The following is an 18,133-nucleotide window of genomic DNA, read 5'->3' as shown; positions in this document are numbered from 1 at the left end:
TTGCTTATTCGGCGCCACTCATCGCGTAGCTTAACTTATTTTTGCCTAACCACGGATTTCTAAAGGTTCATCTCCTTTCTTAAATCAAAGATCCGATCCTCCTTTTAACGTTTTCTGTTAATTTCGCGGAGCTCCTCAATTATAACGTAATCACACCTAAATCCGGAAGGCTTAATAAAAGTGCGCCGAATCTTCTTCCCCATAGCTTCCCTCCGCTATTAGTTCGATATTAGCTATTAGTCGTTTACCCGCTTTAAGGCAACTGCCTCATTTAGGCAACGGATCAACTCTTTAAAATAGGATCGTAAAAATAAAAAAAGGAAAAAAATCATAGCGTTAACGTGTTTATCTTTAAAATAAAAAGCTGATTCTTTAAAGCGGATAAATTAATCATTTTAGGGAAGTCGCTGTGGAACCTATGGTTGCTTAATTGCACTAAACCGTACTTAAACCCTTTTAAAGACCAATTTTAGATTATATAAGCGCATACCAGCCATCTTAAATCCCATCATTAGGTTATATATAATAAACCCTTTATAATAAATTCGATTTAAATCGCGGATAAAATTAGATTTTATATAAGTGATTTCGTTCGCACGAATAGATTCGAGGTAAACCTATTATTATTCGGTTTTTATCGGCCTAAACACAGTTAAATCTAACGGCTAAAAATAATCGGTTATTTATAAAAGGAGGAAAAATAGCATAATATCGTATCGCAAAAAATACTTAATATAATTAAAGCTAATATAGCCACTAAAATTATCTAATATAAACATACGCTAAATTCGTTCTTTTCCTAGGAAACGCCGCATGCCACCTTTATTAGCTAGCGTACTAATTCTCTTATCGGGAGTTACGCCAAAATAATTCACACTAAACCACTCTTATAAAATCATTTATTTACCGGATAAAAGATTAATAAATTATTAAAAAATAAAGGATTTAATAAAGCTATGCTTATTAAAATACTTTAAATAATCCAATTATTTAGCCGCGTTGGAAAACCCATAATTAGCGCGGGTAAAGGCTATATCCCCGGGAAATAAGTCTTCAGGAAAATCACCCTAAGCGGCGTAAGGCCAAATCTAAAAAATAACAAAAGGAGGAATAACCTTACCTAGGGCTAAACCCCCTCCCATAATAATGGCTAATTCCCTATTATTAAAATCGCAAATAAAAAAGCGCTTTTAATGGCCAGTTTCTTTAATTACCATAATTATAGTATTGCCTTTAACGCAGCCAAGGCGAATGCTAATCTTATCGGAATTCCAGTTATCTACGATTTATATCTTAAATTTATCGATCGTAGCTAAGCGGAGCTTAAAATATAAGGAAATATATTATAATTGCTCCTATATAATACTCCGTTTAACATCGTATAAAACGGTCTTCATCTTCTTTATCTCCGGCCGATCTTTCCACCACTTATCCATCTAACTATTAGATATAAGCTTCCTTAAAAATGTCTTCTTAGCGAATATCTCGTTAATCATCCCACGGCAATCATTCTTTAAAACCGGGGTATTAGCGCGTTAAAGCAACACGATATATATATTAATAAATCGATCCTCTAACTTAGTTAATAAAAAACAAGGGCCACGCGGTTTATAAAAAACCTTATCGCGTAAGCTTTTTAAATACCTTCCTATAGCTAATTTTAACGCGTTAAATCGAGCGGCTAACTAACGAATAAAATAGGGTAACGCGTTATATGCAATTAACGGGATTATAAATAGCGTAGGCCTAAGTTTATGGTATATTATACGCGTAAAACTCCATTTAGCAGCTATAAGCCCTTTAGGATTAAGATTAGCCTATATAGCCATTAAAAACGCGTTTTCGTAAACACCAATTAATAATTCACGGTTATATAAAAAAATAAATTTCCCACTAAACGCGCTATTATTACTATAAGGAACGCTAACAAAACGCAGGTTTGCTGTCCCGTCAATTATGGTGGTGTCCCGTAATTAATGTGCCCTCTACTTGTAGAGGGGCCGCAAAAGGAACGACGCTTGGACCCTCTAGTAGTAGTATGGGGAAATATTACCCCATGTCACGTCCCCAGCTTTCTCTTCCACTTGACGTGCCCAAGCCATCCAATAGCGAGTACAGCATATCCCCCATATGCAGAATCATGATCCCAACCAATCGCGGTAAAGGACCTTGAGGACCCTTAGAACTTGCTCTCAATCCCGATGGTAGTTTTGACAGTCTTTTTTGGCCCATCTTCTCGTCTCTTTTGAGTCAAAGCACCATTATATGTAATCAGTCCTTTTTACCTTTTCCCCCGCTCTCCAGTCCTGAATAGCTGTCTTGAAGCTGAGTCGACATGGCAGACTGCTGTATTATTTACTCCAGGCCCGGGTTTAGTGCTTGCGGCTTAGTGTGGCTTAGCGTAGTTAGCCGAGAATTCAATTTTTCCTGTGCGCGCTAATCCCGTTCAGCCTTACGAGGGGATCAGAGTACTTTCATTCTTTCTATTCTCTCAAGCAAGGTCAAGAGTCCTATTTGCAAGAATACCCTAAGATTCAGGTCTCTTCTCGAGATTCATACTGGGAATCGAAAGCTGAAGTTGTTCCTGCGCACTACGCTAAAACGAGACCTTGGCGGCTTTCTTGTATCGGCCGAGATATCGATAACCTAGCTTTCATTCGAGGCTCCCACGGCATCAGAACCTGCGGCTCATCATGGCTGAGAAGGCAACCATCTCGGTGCTCTGCTCTGGAAATGGCTCCAACTTGCAAGCCTTGATTGACAACTGCGCAAGCGGTGTCATACCGGGACAGATCATCAAAGTCACCGTGGACAAGAAGGACGCCTATGCTGTGAAGCGGGCCGAGGCTGCGGGTATCCCAACCGACTACTTCAACAAGGTCAATCAGAAATTTGTCGCCGCGGGAGAAAAGGACCCTGAGAAAGTAAAAGAGGGACGTTCCAGGTACGATGCCGCGCTAGCCGAGAGGATACTCAAGGACAAGCCGGAGCTCGTCGTCCTGGCGGGCTTCATGCACGTCTTCAGCGCAAGCTTCCTGCGACCCTTGGCAGAGGCCGGTGTTGACATTATCAATCTTCATCCGTAAGTTATCCTCCATCCGTATAGGCGGGGAGTGGTGGCTAATCCATCACGTTGAAGTGCCAAGCCTGGCTGCTACGATGGTGCTGGGGCCATCAAGAGAGCCTATGCCGACTTTCAGGCTGGCGTGCTTCCGAACAACACAACTGGAATCATGGTCCACCATGTTATCGAGCAGGTAGACCGAGGTTCCCCCATCCTGGTGAGAGACGTCGTCATTGAAGCCGGTGAGAGTCTGGAGCAGCTTGAGGCCAAGATGCACGGAGTCGAGCATGAGTTGATTGTGGAGGCTACTGCCATCAAGGCAAAGGAGGCTATTGCCAAGAGAGCGTCTTCATGAGATATCCCAGATTCCCCAATCGTGAATGAACAAATAAGATCTTAGATACCCCAAGACCCAGGCACAAACTGCTCGATATGCCAGTTCACTTTGACCAACATACCGTTCCAAAACGCTGAGGATTAAAACAAATTCCACGGCAATACGTGTAGTTGTACTTTCATGCTTTCTATTTCCAGAGTATGACTTGGTAAGTCCGTAGTGGTATGTACATTCAGGAGGATGAAACAGTCTGGACAGACAAGCTTTCAACTTTGCGCGTGATTGTTTCTCTGTCTAAAGCGATAGCACAACATTTGGAAGGCAGTGTGGATAGGTAGTGCAAAGCTAGGTACGGTTACAGCTTCCGAGGCCAGGTATAATCAATCAATCCCATGACGGAAAATGGCTCACCTGACTTCTCAACACTAGAGGCAATAATGTCTTGTAGTATCCATGCCGTAAAGTGGCGAGGTGAGGCATTTGCAGCAGGATAACCATTGTTGGAAGACAAACGGTATTACTTTAGCTAATTATGTTCATCATCTTACTGTAGGTATATCGCATGTACTTTAGGATTCTTATTAGCCCCGGACATTAGCGCGAGGCACAACCCCAAGGCAGAAACGGGAGGCAGATCAGTTGACGGTTATTCCCGATTGAGACCACCGAATTAGGACGTGCAGCTCCGAATTGATCATACTAATCGACCCACCCTCGAACCTCCAAATGCTGGAACTTGGAAGTACTCTTTTCACGCAGTAATCTTTTTTTTTTTTTTTTGTGCTCTCTTTGCGAAACCCAATCAGCCCAAACAATTAATTCACAGGATATTGGAGTCTGATTCTGACTTCTTTGTTTGTTTGTTTGTCGTTTGCCCGGGCCGACTCGTTTTTACCATCACCGAGTTAAAACCTTCTTTTTGTTCGAGGTCACTGTATGTATCACGCGATTTGATCTTATTCAGTCCGGGTCTTTTGGCCACTTGGACTTGCCTCATCGCCAACATCTACCTAAATTGCCTTTCGTTCTTGAATTATCCTCTGCATGTGTTCCTGTAATAGGGGGGGAAACAACAACAACAATCACTAATTCTGCTAACCAGACAACGCTACTCATCGTCCGCCCAAATCTTTGCTGATACCTATAAAAAACCGCCAACTCAAGAGAAGCATACTACAGTCATCCTGACCACTGAATTCATGGTTTGCTGCAAGTTTTCAGGACTATATCGCTCTGGGCCACGCAGTTTATCACCTCGGATCACGCCAACCATGGATCAAGAGCCGCCACCACCATACTCTCCGTCTTCACCTAGCTCTGCCTCTCAGCCCCCATCACAAATTAACCTCTTGGCCTCATCTATTCGTTCCCAGCTCGCAGATCTTCCGTATCAGTTGCGACAGACTCGGCAAGCGCATAATGAACAGCAGATCGAGCTCGACATTCGCATCTTGGAACACGTGAGGCCCACCATCGAGACATTTATCAATGAGCTGAGCCAAATAAACCCTGCGCCATCGCAGGCCAGCTTGGCGCTGCTTCCCAGAGTTGCGGTTCCCGCCGACGCTGAACTGAGCGAGTTTGAGGAAATGCTCAAGCGTGGAGAGGTTGGCAGGGTCGTCCGACTTGACATACAGCGAGACCTGAAAGGGGCTGGCGACATGAAAACCACTACTGACCCATCCTTGATGATCGCGGATAAATCAACAGAGCGATATGCTTCACACGGAGGTTCCTGGGAGCGTCCAGCTGCAGCGGGCTCTCCTCACAGCACACTGTGGTGGTCAGATGAGGATTTCGCCAAACGACTCGTGGTCCATCTATCAGAAGAGAGCACACCCACACCCACACCCAGTGCCACACCCTCGTCCACAAAGTCAATGAGCCCAGTTTTAACAGCACAAACACCATCTCCCAGAAGTATGGTCCAACGATTCTGGGGTCTTCGCCGGCAGTCAAGATCACAGTCACAGTCACCGACCACAGTTTACTCGCATACCCCAGACGGACTCAATCAAGTGATCAGCGCGGCTGGGACGAACGAGACTCCGCCAAACAACATTCGCATGCCGGTAATGAAGTTTGTTGCTCGGAAAGTAACCTTCCGACATGAGAATGATTTCGGAATATTCGAGAGCACTAGTGGATGGGCGATAGTGGCCACAGTACAGTTGTAGACACAGGTACAAGAGGCGTTAGCCTACGCAATATACGTTCGAGCATTTTGGTTCGATGACTGCTCATCACAGAAACTTTTAGGTTCTTCCGTGTCGACGGTCCTGATTGAAGTATTTGGGTATGGAACATCATCAATCATCATCGGTAGTCTGCTTGAGTCGGTGGCCATCATTCAGCCGGAACTGGGATAGGCCTCTGCTCCACCAGAATGTATGTAATATCTGCCATACAGAGCAGGTAATGATAGCTACCTAGAACCAAATAATAAGGCTAGTTGCTATGGCACTTGGATTACAAGGCTCGCTGTTACCCCTTAGGCATACGTGGTTTTTTATAGTCGAGAAGACCATGGAACCTCGGTGGACGAAACGAAACTGCTTCTCAAACTAGTTTTACCAAAAATCATTCATGGCTCTTGTGTAGAATGAATTCGATAGATCCAAGAATATTCATGTATCAACAAGGACAGTTATGACGGAAAACAAGCAGTTTCGTTACATGGATAAATATATGAATCTGGTTGTCTTTAAGCGTAGATCTTTGAACCCAAAGCTCTTAATCACTTCCATGCGGCCGCAAGAGCCCTAAATCAATATCTCCATTCTCGTCAAGGTATTCTACATCCTCTCCATCGACGTTCGCAAGGATGGGAACATCCTCCCCACCGGAGAGAGCACTCGCTCCTACGACGAACCTTGTAGACGACGGCAATGACGACTCGATATCGCTTCTTCGAGTTTCATCACGACCTGTCTTGGCTCCGTCTGTCGCCCCGTTGCCGAGGGCCACCCACAGAGCACTCCCCACCACCAGAGCACAGCCCGCGACGCTGACCCAGCCCATGACTTGTCCAAAGATGAAGCGATCAAAAAAGGCAGCGAATAGCACATGCGTGTAGATCATGGCCGTGGCCCGATTGCTCTTCTCTTTCGACAAACCGGTCGCGAGAAAAAACTGTGTGCCAAAGCCGGCCAGGCCAACGGCCAGCAAGAGTCCGCACTGCCGGGCCCCGGACGGCAGGGCGAACCGCAGCCCGCCCTGGCCTTGGGCGTCTTGTCCGTAGCCAAGCAACGGCGCCACGGCCAGCGTCAGGATGGATACAACAGAGCAAAAGAGACTAAAGTAGTTCACGCTGATGAGCGGATGGGCGCGCGGCCCGATACATCGGAGTGATGCAATGGCCACGGCGCCGCCCACAACCCCCAGCAGGCCCATGCCTACACTACTCAGACGTTCGGCCACGGTCGGGACATAGTCCAGGCCCTTGCGGATCACGTACATGGTCATGGTACTGTTATTATTGTCGTTGTTGTTGTTGTTCACGAAAGAAGAAGTCGCATCGGTCGCCGGAGCTTCAGGAGGTGAGGATAACAACGACATGGGACGTGTGACCAGGACCACACCGCCCAGCGCCAGGTAACTACCGAGCTGCTCGCGCCTGGTAAAGGGTTCCTTGAGAAAGATTCGACACAGATAGCCAGCAAGATTGGGAGACAGGAAACTAATGACGGTAGCCTCGGCAAGGGGGAGATAGATGATGGAGTACCACATGCCGTAGAGGCCGACAAAGCCGGAAAACGCCCTGAGGACAAGGAGCGGGCGGGTTTCCCGGGGTCCCCAAGGCGCGGACCGGACAGGGCGGTACCACATATAGGCAAAAGTTATCAGGACAGTGGCCGTCATGCGGGCGCAGAGAATCTGCATTGGGTGGAGGTCGTCCTCGATTTCGAGCAAGCGTGTTGACAGATTCATGTTGGCGGCGAAGAACTGTGACAGGATGATGAGGAATGGCCCACCATTCTGCTGCCACTGTGAGGAGAAGAACGAATGAATCTTCTCCTTTAGATTCTTTCTCACAGGGCCGGGCCTTGAATGGTGGGATGGTGAGGGTTCTCTCGGTGAACCCGTGGGCGTAGGTTGTCCATCGTAGGAGAAGGAGTTGAGGGAGTCCTGTCGACAGTCACTGACGGCTGCAGCCCCACGTTCTGTGGTATCCCCTTTTGTTATTTTATTGACATGAAGATCCATAACAGTGTCTCCGTTTTCCTGGGCTCTGTGTTTCGCGGAGGAAGTCTCGGACGCTGAAAGAGGAGATGGCATGATAACTCAGGGCCATTACAGTTCAAGTTTCTGTAGCTAATTACAGAGAAATGATTCTATGAACGTGTACAAACAACAGGATTGGTTTATTGGTTCTCTATAATGAGTTGGATGCTGGTGACAGGATCGCTGTCTTTCAACAGGATACCAAAGGCAAAACAAGAATGTGATTTTGGATGACTTAGTGGTGGCTAGAACTGAACAGCAAAATCAGAACAGCGAAATGAAGCAGCCGGCAATGGAATCGAGTCGAGAAGTGTTCAACACTAGCAGAGGCGGGAGTATGTTTCTGGTTTCTTGATGCGGCCCAAACCCATCAACCAGATTGGACGAGCTGCAGACACCTTCGATTGTGACCAATGATCGGCGACATTTGGGCTCTTTCTGAACGAAACCTGCAGGACAGCATCATGGATTAAGGCCCAAATGGTTCGCAACATACAGTAATCGGAGTATACATTAGCTCTCATTGGTCAGTATTACAGTCTCTGCGCAACCTTCTACACATGCCCCGATACCGCACCGCTTTTGCCGAACTCCAACGAATGGGAATATAACCCCATTGGGCATAACCGAACATTAGAGATAGTCAAAAGTCAAATTGGCCCTTCGAGACGGTTGCAGCCCGGGAATTGCAACTCTTTGGTCCGGAAATAATGTATCCTCTGTCAAGGCCGTCATTTCTGCCTTCATGGACTTTCTTGAATGTACTGGTATAAATCTGTACATGACACAGAATGCAATGGGTACAGTAGATTCTGAGTGATTGGCTCTTTCTAGGGGTCGGATCAGACGAACATACGTTACTTTGGAATTGTGCTTTTGTAGCATTTATTTCATTTGGATAATGATAAGTCATGGACCGCATTGTGACCAAACGACCTTATTTATATCGCCGTGCCGTGGAAACAGTAAGAATGACCTATAAATTCTAGAGTTGACTTCCGAAAACTCTTGCCAACTTCGGATCTTTCACGTGATTTCCGAGTTCCTTCGCCTTCCTTCCGGATGAAGCTGAAGATTCGGCGCAAAAGTAGTGACAGGAGGCTGATTCGGCTTCGAGGAAGGCGTATGTAGCCAATACGAAGGCAGCACTTGACTCCAGCGTGGCCTAAGGATAAGCTGCTGACCACGAATGAACAGCTCAACAAGAATGGCAAGTACCAGCCCGTGAGTGGCCCATTGCCAACTTGTTGCGATGTGTTGACCTGTTTTATGCCGTGGATGGGATTTGGTCATCCCAAGAAATGCAATGCGCAACAAGGGGTTCGGCGACGACAGATGCCATAGAACAGATCGAGTCGGCTCTGCATGATACTGTGAGGATACGCACAGGACTGCGCTCATACTACCCGTTCTTGTGTAATAGGTCTTTTTTGGTGATTCAGATTTTGTTCCGTCTCCGAATCGCGGTTTGTTTGTTGCAACGAGTGCCTCAGGTACCTCAATCTAGCCGACCTTTCTCTTCTTGGTTTGCTGGCTGGCCTCGAGGATATCCTCGTCGTCGTCGATATCGTCGAATAGTTCCTCCTCGTCGGCAGCCGCCCGCTTCTTGTTTGAGCCGGCTGCACCACTACTGCCGCCGCCAATGCCTGTAGCACCATCGTCCTTGCCTTGGTTCTGCAGCACAGCGTCGTCGTCGCCGCCAAAGGTTTTGCGCATCTTGGTGATCTCTTTACGCTTCTCAAACATGGAGCGAATCCTACCGAGGTATTCGGGCTGGCGGCGTAGAGAGAATTCAAAGTCGTCAAACTTCAGCTTCTGACGGCCAGCGACGCTAGCATGCCGACTCGCCTCAAAGCAGATCCCCTCCAGAAACTCGGTCATGATCTCGTCCATCACACGTACTGTCTCGGGGAGGGGGTTCGCGACGTCGCCGTAAGCGTACATCAAGGCAGCAACTGCGCAAACGTGTCAGTAGGTGTTTTACAGCTGAGTGGTTCATTGCCGCTGTTGCGAAACCAGTTTAGTCTTACGATCTTTGGCAGGAAACGTCTCCTTGCCCACATTCTTGCCGGCGCGTGCACGAGGTTCCATGACGATAAATAGGTAGGTTCGGTTGGCGCAAGTAGGTACGCTGTTTGGACTGGGATTTGTGAGGATGCCACGGAGACTGCAGAGCCGCAAGCTACCTATGTAGGTAATTCCGACTTCAGTCGATCGCGAGGCTGAAGGCAAGGGACAGCTTGGGAGTGCATGGGTTGATGGTGTTTGGAGTTTCTTTGCTTTTTCTCCCCTGGGTTATGACGGAAGAAGGTCTACCTAGGTTAGCGCTGGAAGCCACAATTGGCAGCGTTTACAGTGGTCAGCCCGCCCGGGAGCTGGTTGGGGAAGGCGCGGTTGGTACCTGGGATCCTACATTGATTAGTGGGGGTTCAGCCCAGGTGGCACTTCCAATCACAGGCGTTCCTTTCGCCAGCTGGCCCCTAAAGGCCGAGTGAAGCTCCGCCATCTTTCTCGTTGTCAAGAGCTCAACCATCGATGTCATCCAAGAAGCTGTGATATCGACAACGACGACGCGTTAACGATCAGCTGCACGCCCTCACCATCCTCTACCAAATCGCACACTCGAGAAATCTATACAAGATGGTACGCGCGTTGCTACAGCGCCTCTTATGCGCCATGCCCAGCTAACCAAGATTCGATAGACTGCGCTCTTTCACTTTCAGTCTCTGCTTCTCGTCATTCTTCTGTCCATCTGCACGAGCACTTATTTACACGGAATGTTCCCGACGTTCATCAACAATCACAAACAAGGGTAAGCTTCAGGGCCACGGTTTCTGGGTTTGGTTGACAGAATCACAAGCTGATGTTGGTATGCGACGATAGCTTCATGGGTATGGTCTGGAAGGCAGCGAGGATAGGCGACAGGCTAAGTCCATACATGAGTCTATGTTGTGTTTTCATGGCGGTACGTGCCAAGAGCTTTGAATGCGACCAAGCATACGAAACCCATGACAGTCCGGCGCTGACATCTCCCCTCCCAGGTTTCCATGTTGATTGGCAGCTAGAAGGGGAAAACATACGGATACACGGCGCAATCATGATTTGGGAAAAGGATCTGAGCGGTTATGCTTGCGGTTTATGGCGTACGGAGCGACACGTATTGACAAGAGTAATGGAATGAAGTGAAACAGAGAGCACACACAGCATCCGGCCAAACAGACCTATCTGGCACAACAAGAATGTCGCCCAGGCGAAACCATATCTCCATGCGCCAGGGAAGCCACGACGACGTTGTTGCCATGCGAGACGTCACACAGATTTGCCCGACTTCCATCCGGGGCTGACCTCCAACGTCGTACGATGCCGTTTGTTGCGGAGCTCCGAAATGTGAGTTTCCAAAATCGCATACAAGCTTCAGCCATCACAAGCGAATTGCGCGGGCCGTCTAGCGGATGCCTAACATGTCTATTATGCAGGGGGACTTGTCTAAGATCGTAATGTACACTCGAGATATCTGAAAGTACATTGTTGTTTACTTGGTCGCCCTTGGTTCGGCTCGGAGATTACTGCTTGCCCCAGGGCTAGAAAGACATTCCCAGGCATCATGGGTAGCAATTGTCTACTCTGGGGGTAGCGTATCAGGAAACGAGGCTGCAATCGAGTCTATGACTGTCTGGTTGGCGTCTGTCCATGATGACGTGACTACCACAGTGACATTCCTATCTGCTGATTCCGGCTGCTCATACTCTCAATGACTGAGATGGTGTAATGTTCCGCCTTTGTCAGCATTTCTCCTAGACTGCACGATCGTCGTGCAGGCTTATACGTGCATGCATGGAGTAGCAAGTGCCCATACTGAATTGTTTTTCAAACGGTGCGGCGCATGCAGGGAAGCCCCTTTATTCAATATTGACATTGCATATGCTCGACGGATATATACGCATCAGGGACCGACCGGAGCTGAATACATGCTCTTCCACACTGACACGAACAAAAAGTCAGAGCCTGACCACCATGAGCGTGTGATACTACAGGGGATTTCTGACGCGAGATGGCCGGATGCGACATGTCCTAGAACGATCTACCTGCCTGCCTTGCCTGCTGTCTGTGCTGAAATGAGAGAGGAAGAGACATAAAGGTCACGGTTGCTGATCCCCGTTACCCGACATGCCCTGGTGCTGGTTCTGGTGCTCGTGCTGGTGCTTCCCGGATCTGGCGCACGGATTATATGTAGGCCAATTCATTCCCGTCTAGTGTGTCCTTGAAGACGGAGATTCCGCCCATCATGGACTGTATTCAACGTTAGTGTACATGGTAGGTGGTCAAGTATCGTCGCGTCATATTAAGTAGTACTTCTGCTGCTGCTTGTTCCAAGTTTCGTTGTTGGAACGGACCCCATAGAAGCAAGGACCGTTTTGCGTCCGTCCTTCGTTCGGGTCCTGCCGCGCGATGTGGTGAGCAGCCAGCGTCCATTTCCTTCCTCTGCCTCTTGTCTATTTTGGACACGCGAACGAGCCTCGGTCAGTCCTACAAGTGTGTATACATGAGATTTGGTGGTTATTTATGCACAAGATGCAACCACCTTGCAAATATTGCTAAATTCCAGGTCCTATTATCACAGCTGCAGTGAGTGGGTGGGTGGGTTGTCGGAATCCACCCTCTGTGCGGGTTTCAATGCAATAGATCGCAAGCAGCTCAAGGCGTGACAAGGCTGCCTGCGATGAAACGGGCAAGCTTATTTTCCTCGTCTTCTTTTTTGAGTCCGAGGAAAGTTTGTAGACCTTACCTAAGTAAAAAACCTCCGAGGGGCGGTCTCGTGGAAGAGTTCCAGAAGATCAGGCGAACATGTCCCTCGTCTGATCAGCAGAAAGTGAGCGTGTGCTGTAACGTCGTACAACGCACACGACCTGGCTGCATGATGAGCCGGGATACCGTGGAGATCCATTGGAGAAGGGGAGCCTGCGCCAACCAAACACACAATGCCTAGATGTGTGTGTTGTTTTGCGGTGTAGGCAATATGGCCACATTTTGGTCCGTTCTGTCGTCTGTTCAACATTGAATCACTTTGTGGGGTCGGATCCCGATGCAAGACTTTTGCCACACGACCTCGAAAAACATGCAAACATGTTGTTGACGTGGGATCGATGGATGACGCAGAAAGCGCAGCGGCTCTTCCGATGCAGAAGTAGTCTTGTTGAAGGGTTACAGCGCAAAGTACTGTTTAGATAACCAGCCCAATCGTAGGATGAGAATTGGTGCTTGCGAGAAAGAGGAGGGCCTTGGCGTTTTACATGGCAATTGTCGCAGGTCAAAATCCATCTCATGTGAGGCGCTGAGGCGCGAATTGTGATATAACACACGGGCGTTGCAGCAGGCGACTTAGACTCTCAAGTGATTCCCACATGGAGTGTAGTAGTAGTTGTTGTATGTAATTGCCACACGCAATCCCAAAAGCCTCGCCGAGACTAGAGATGAGTTTGTTTCCTTCCGTTGCAGCAGTTGCATAGTGTAGCTCGTGCCTCGCTCTCCAATAACGTACCTCTAGGTAAGCAATTTGTTTCGTGACTCCAGGCGTTTTAGTCGGGTGATTGGGTCCGAGTCATGGGGACTGACTGAGAGATGGAAATGGGCAAGGGGATGGAGTTGGCGAAAAAAAGAACTGGGTCCTCCGAAGATTGTAAGGAAGAATCTAAAAATTCCATGGAGCTTCTAGCTTCTGTAGCGGGTCTCCAAACATGGCAACCCTGGGGCTTCGTTGCGGTGTTGTCGTGTCGGCCCCCATGCTAGTCGGCAATGTGCGCCGATGTATCCGCAAGTACGTTGGGTACAAGTGGTGCTGGAAACTTGTGGTAGTGAATATTGCAAATCTCTCGGAATGTCATTTCGGAGCCGCTTTCGGCGCTGATGCAGGTTCGGCAAGATACTAATGGCGTCGAGATGCTCATTACGGTTCAATCCTTGGGAGCAGCCAAATTTCGAAGCGCGGAGGTAGACTTTTTGTCGCCTGAACCATGCATCTGCTCCCCTGATCACGAATCGGGCAGAGAGCGCTAGATTTCGGCTGGGGCGGTGGCCAGATGGAACAAACAACACAATATTGCTGTTATCATTTCTGTGCCATTTTGTAGCCCGAAGAGGCCGCTCTCGACGGCGAAGACGGCCTAGGCCATACAATTATCTTGGGAAGAAGAGATGTTTCGATGCATACACGGCAAGTCTGACTGTCGGCACGGCGGGCGTATGTATGGTGGTTCTGGTGGATACCTCATTACTGATGATGCATGGGCTCTCTCATGTACATTCGTATTTTCGAGGGTATCGTGCCAATATGGCTGGCATTGGATACTGCTCGTCGTAACGATTGCAAAAATTGTCCGTCAGTTATATCTCATCGCTTCTTGATCGTGAACCCGGCACGAACGTGCAGACAACAGGACAGCCACATCCTTGAACCTAGCTTCTTTCTCGAGAGGGAAGCGAGGGAACCTAGCCTCGCCCTGACTTTGTAGCTCCCACATTTTTTACCCCGTACGGATATATAAAAGTGTCAAAACAGCCTCGGATCAGAAACAATACCACGACTATTGCAGCCTCGTACCTAGGGTTTCCCAAGGGAGCATCCCGGCTTGACTCCATCCCTATCTACCTATTCAGTGAGCAGACACACGTGTGAGTGAACGAGACGAATAAAACAAATCAAGGATAATGGACCTAGGGGCTCCTGACTTGGTTCTGCAAGAGTATGCGTGGAAAGCATCAGTTTGATCAACTCGCGACAAGATGAGCAAACCGTCATCTGACAAGCAAGCTCAAGGTTGATGGTGAAGAACATGCATGAGCGCTATCGAAAACTTTTTGGCCATACGTACTAACCTAGGTTAGTGCGCTCAGGTAATGGTCACGGCCACGATCAGCCTACTCTTGTAACTACCAAGACATTACCACATTCATGTCGTTGAAAAGAAAGAAAAAGGAATCGGCGGTCCGCTAGCACAAGAGGGACAAGTAAGTATGTAAGTAGACTAGTATAGAATATACGAGGCTTCTCAAGCTCTCATGTTTGTCGCCAGGTTGTCAGCGGTGTGGTACATGCTTGATGCTTGGGGATGTCGTGACAAAGAGAGCATTAGTGGTTCCCCTGGTCTATACACCATGGAAAACCCACAGCTGCAATGCCTGACACGGTCACATTGGGCCAGTCAATCACAATTTCACCATGGTCACCTGCCAACTCTCACAAGCTTTCTTTACAAGCAGCTGTGCATACTGACGATGTGATTACTTTGTACTTGGCTCCATGAAGCAATCCCTCTTTGGGAATCAGCCCTTGCCTGCCAACTTGACCATCTGGATAAATTTTTTTACTATTGACTTTTTACTTGTGAAACATCTCATTCACACAGCGACGGCCAGGACTGGGGCGAACGTAACCTACCGGAAGGGACTGTCCATTCCGAAAGTGAGCCAGGTCCGGATGCCGGATCATTCTCCGTCCGCCATAGGCCGTCCGCTAGTTAAAAGAAGGAAGCAAGGGAATCTGAAGCGCCTCGATGTGCCTTGTCCCCGGGAAACTGATTGGCATTCCGTGTGCCTGGGTAATCAATAGCGCTGGGTCTGCTGATGAAATCAGAAACGTGGCATGCCTGTTGTTCTGCCCCGAATTGTTGATAGCGGACGTTGCACTGGACGCACAAGGTGTTCGCGTTGCGAGACAAGCACAGCTGGTTATCGAATTGCTGAACAGACAAGCCAGACTGATGAGATGCTCCTATTTATTGAGACTATGATAATGGTAGTATTAGATCTGACAGTCCGATGCAGGTTCGTAGGCGAACGGCTCGCTCGCGCACGATCGGGTGCTGAGCTAGTACACTGCGGTCTGGAAGATGCATTGCGCGGCAGGCAATCTAAATGCTGCAGAGCTGGGTGCTGGGTACCGATTTCGTGAATGTTGCACACTTTTACACGAGTTACAAATTCGCTTGATCTGACCCTTTTCGTCGACTGGGACATTACGATGCCAGATGTCGCTCGTGATCATGGCAAAGAGGGAAGGGAAAAAAAAAAAAACCTTTTCTCCCTCAAGGTGGCTTTGCCACACCTATATAGTATGTCGTACCTTCTGTACAAGTAAGGTATGAGCATGCGCTTTATCCGTACTACATGCCGAGTCAGTGGAATGCGTTGTCAAGTCAGTCACCAAGTCAGTAATAATATCATAGTGGCTGTTGACTACTGTAGCTCCCCCCCTGGACGGACAGGCAGGTATAGACCTTGTACGACACTGGATCGCACATGTAAAGTACCTACTTGGATGGCTGGGCCTCACATGGAGCACACCTGTAGCTACATAACCCCCAAATTACGAGTGGCATGCCAACATGCCTTCCTCCCACCCTCTTCGTCGTGTTGTGGGAGAGCCAGTCAAGCAGTCGCCTGTCGATTTGGGGGTGATCTAACGCAACGCGACAACCTGCAGGGACCCCTAAGGTAGAGCGGACTCAGCATTGGAGGACACTGGCCAAAAGCCCTGGCCAACCTGCCTTAGAAACTGGGTGTCCAGCAGCATCTTCAACACACCCTACACCGACTCGACGGAACCCGCCAGGAACAATCCTACCCTGGGCGCAGCGACTCAAGCCCAAGTGGCCCCCCGGCCCTGGCCGCGTTAGTGTACTAGGCGTGTAGTGTAGTACCTAGTAGCAGTAGTAGTAGTAGTTGTTGTTGTTGTACTCTGTAGAAGGAATCCAAGGGCTCTTGGACTTTTTGCTTAAAAAAGTAAGTCAGGGATCTTGAGCCAGGGGGGCTTGGACAGATGAGAGGGAGAAGGGGGAAAGAAGGAAACAAAGGGCAATCCACTTGTTCTTTTTTCCTTCTGGTCTGCACTGTCTGCCTGTCTGCTACTTTTTCTGGACCCGTTCCCTGGAGGAGCCCCGGTAGTGTAGCTCCATCGAGATACAGTAGCTCAAACGCCACGACCCCCAGTGCGGCTAATTAAAGCCCGCCCATGGCCCATGGACCTGGGTTAAACTTACAAGCTGTGAGAAGAGTTGGAATGCACGAAGAGGCAAGTTGGGTTATCATGATGAGCCACGAGCGCAGGAACAACAGGAGCAAGCAGTAGAAGGAATGGGCGAGTGTGAGCATTTAATGACGATAATGAGGTAGCTTGATGCCCCAAAGATTACTACGTAAATACGTAATCACTCGATATGAATGACCATTTTATCAAGATACCTTACACCACATTGTGCTTCCCACCCACTTTCAATTGCAGTCAGCTCAAGTACCGGCTGACAGCATTGTGCATGCATGCATGGCAACGGAGGAAACAACGTAATCCTAATTGCTGCGTCTCGTCAACATCAGGACGACCAGGTTGACGACACCCTCACACACACACTTATACACGAAGAAGAAGAAAAAAAAGTCGCTCTCGAGCAAAAGAAATACAATGAGCCTGTTTGCACCATTGCCACTACAAGTCCAAAGTCTGATGAGATGCTCAACGATCGATCTTTTCCCATATACTATCCATGTAGTTACAGGCAGGCTGCGCGGGCAAATAGTGTACTTCTGCAAACCGCCAAGAAAATGTGGTGGCTAGTGGTATCGCCCTCCAACATGACTAGAGGTAAGACTAACACAGGGTCCGATTGATCATTGATGCACATCAAAATCCAAAAAGTTGCATGCCTGCCTACCAACTACCCACGGCAGGGCCGTCGCCTCTGGACGAAAGCCAGTGGCCATCCAGTCATTTTGGGGTTTCTAAAAGTAACATGGCCTTTAAAAGGCTAGCCGATCGCTCAGCAGAAATCCTATCTCGTGTGCATAGCGAACCGTCTCAACTATATCACGTTTTTGTTCTACAGCTAATGTAGGGGATGTCTAAATATGCGTCTGTTCCGTAGAAAGGTACATTTTAGCTTAGAAGGTAGGTTATGCGGGCACGTACATGGCTGCATCGCCTCGAGCGCCCAAGAAAGAAAGAAGAAAGAAAAATCTCTTTCGCACATACACGCACACACACTCGCACACACACACCACTCAACCACCTTTGCATCGCCGCTCATCTAATCTAGGGCACACCCTCTTTGAGTACTTCCAAAGTCACATAGGGATTGGATGTATCCGCGAGCGCAGTCTAATGCGTCAGTTAGGGGAGGTAGGTACCCAACTCGAGGCAAAGCCAGTATTGGCGCTCTATATCCATCTCGCTCGCGGCCGCCCTGCAGCACATGGCATCCGTCATCCCTCGTGCCCTCAGTGTTTTCTTTTCGCCCTACCTGACCTACCTAGCTATGTACCTACATGACTGGAAACTGACCAAAAGCGGAGGGATGAGGCATGCCTGGCACGCTGATGCACGCCGGATATCAGACCAGCTGGCTAGCGCACCTGTCCAGGACTTCTGCGTAGTGGTACTACTACACTACTACACTACATAGAAGAACTATGCCCACACACCCACTCGCCTGCGTGTAAGAGGAGGAGCGGCCGAAAAG

At 48.5% G+C, this 18,133-nt stretch overlaps 4 protein-coding genes across 4 annotated transcripts; 2 read left to right on the top strand and 2 right to left on the bottom strand.

The window, feature by feature from the left end:
* Positions 1-2,693: 2,693 nt before the first annotated feature.
* PFICI_11441 (uncharacterized protein) lies at positions 2,694-3,419 on the top strand (the record flags this gene model as incomplete). The annotated part of the gene is made up of 2 exons (XM_007840022.1): positions 2,694-3,082; positions 3,140-3,419. The coding sequence occupies 2 exons, from the start codon at positions 2,694-2,696 to the stop codon at positions 3,417-3,419; spliced, it is 669 nt and encodes a 222-aa protein (XP_007838213.1).
* Positions 3,420-4,672: 1,253 nt separating this feature from the next.
* On the top strand, positions 4,673-5,578 carry PFICI_11440 (uncharacterized protein; the record flags this gene model as incomplete). Its single annotated transcript, XM_007840021.1, has 1 exon — positions 4,673-5,578. One exon carries the CDS (start codon positions 4,673-4,675, stop codon positions 5,576-5,578), a length of 906 nt encoding a protein of 301 aa, XP_007838212.1.
* A 556-nt stretch (positions 5,579-6,134) lies between these two features.
* Positions 6,135-7,679, bottom strand: PFICI_11439 (uncharacterized protein; the record flags this gene model as incomplete). Its single annotated transcript, XM_007840020.1, has 1 exon — positions 6,135-7,679. The coding sequence occupies one exon, from the start codon at positions 7,677-7,679 to the stop codon at positions 6,135-6,137; it is 1,545 nt and encodes a 514-aa protein (XP_007838211.1).
* Positions 7,680-9,128: 1,449 nt separating this feature from the next.
* On the bottom strand, positions 9,129-9,716 carry PFICI_11438 (uncharacterized protein; the record flags this gene model as incomplete). The annotated part of the gene is made up of 2 exons (XM_007840019.1): positions 9,129-9,580; positions 9,656-9,716. The coding sequence occupies 2 exons, from the start codon at positions 9,714-9,716 to the stop codon at positions 9,129-9,131; spliced, it is 513 nt and encodes a 170-aa protein (XP_007838210.1).
* Between the last annotated feature and the right edge of the window lie 8,417 nt (positions 9,717-18,133).

The sequence above is a fragment of the Pestalotiopsis fici genome (assembly GCF_000516985.1).
Source record: "Pestalotiopsis fici W106-1 unplaced genomic scaffold PFICI_Scf_8, whole genome shotgun sequence".
In the NCBI taxonomy this organism is placed as follows: domain Eukaryota; kingdom Fungi; phylum Ascomycota; class Sordariomycetes; order Amphisphaeriales; family Sporocadaceae; genus Pestalotiopsis; species Pestalotiopsis fici.
Note: the sequence above shows the minus strand (reverse complement) of the source record. Positions and strands in the feature narration are given on the sequence as shown.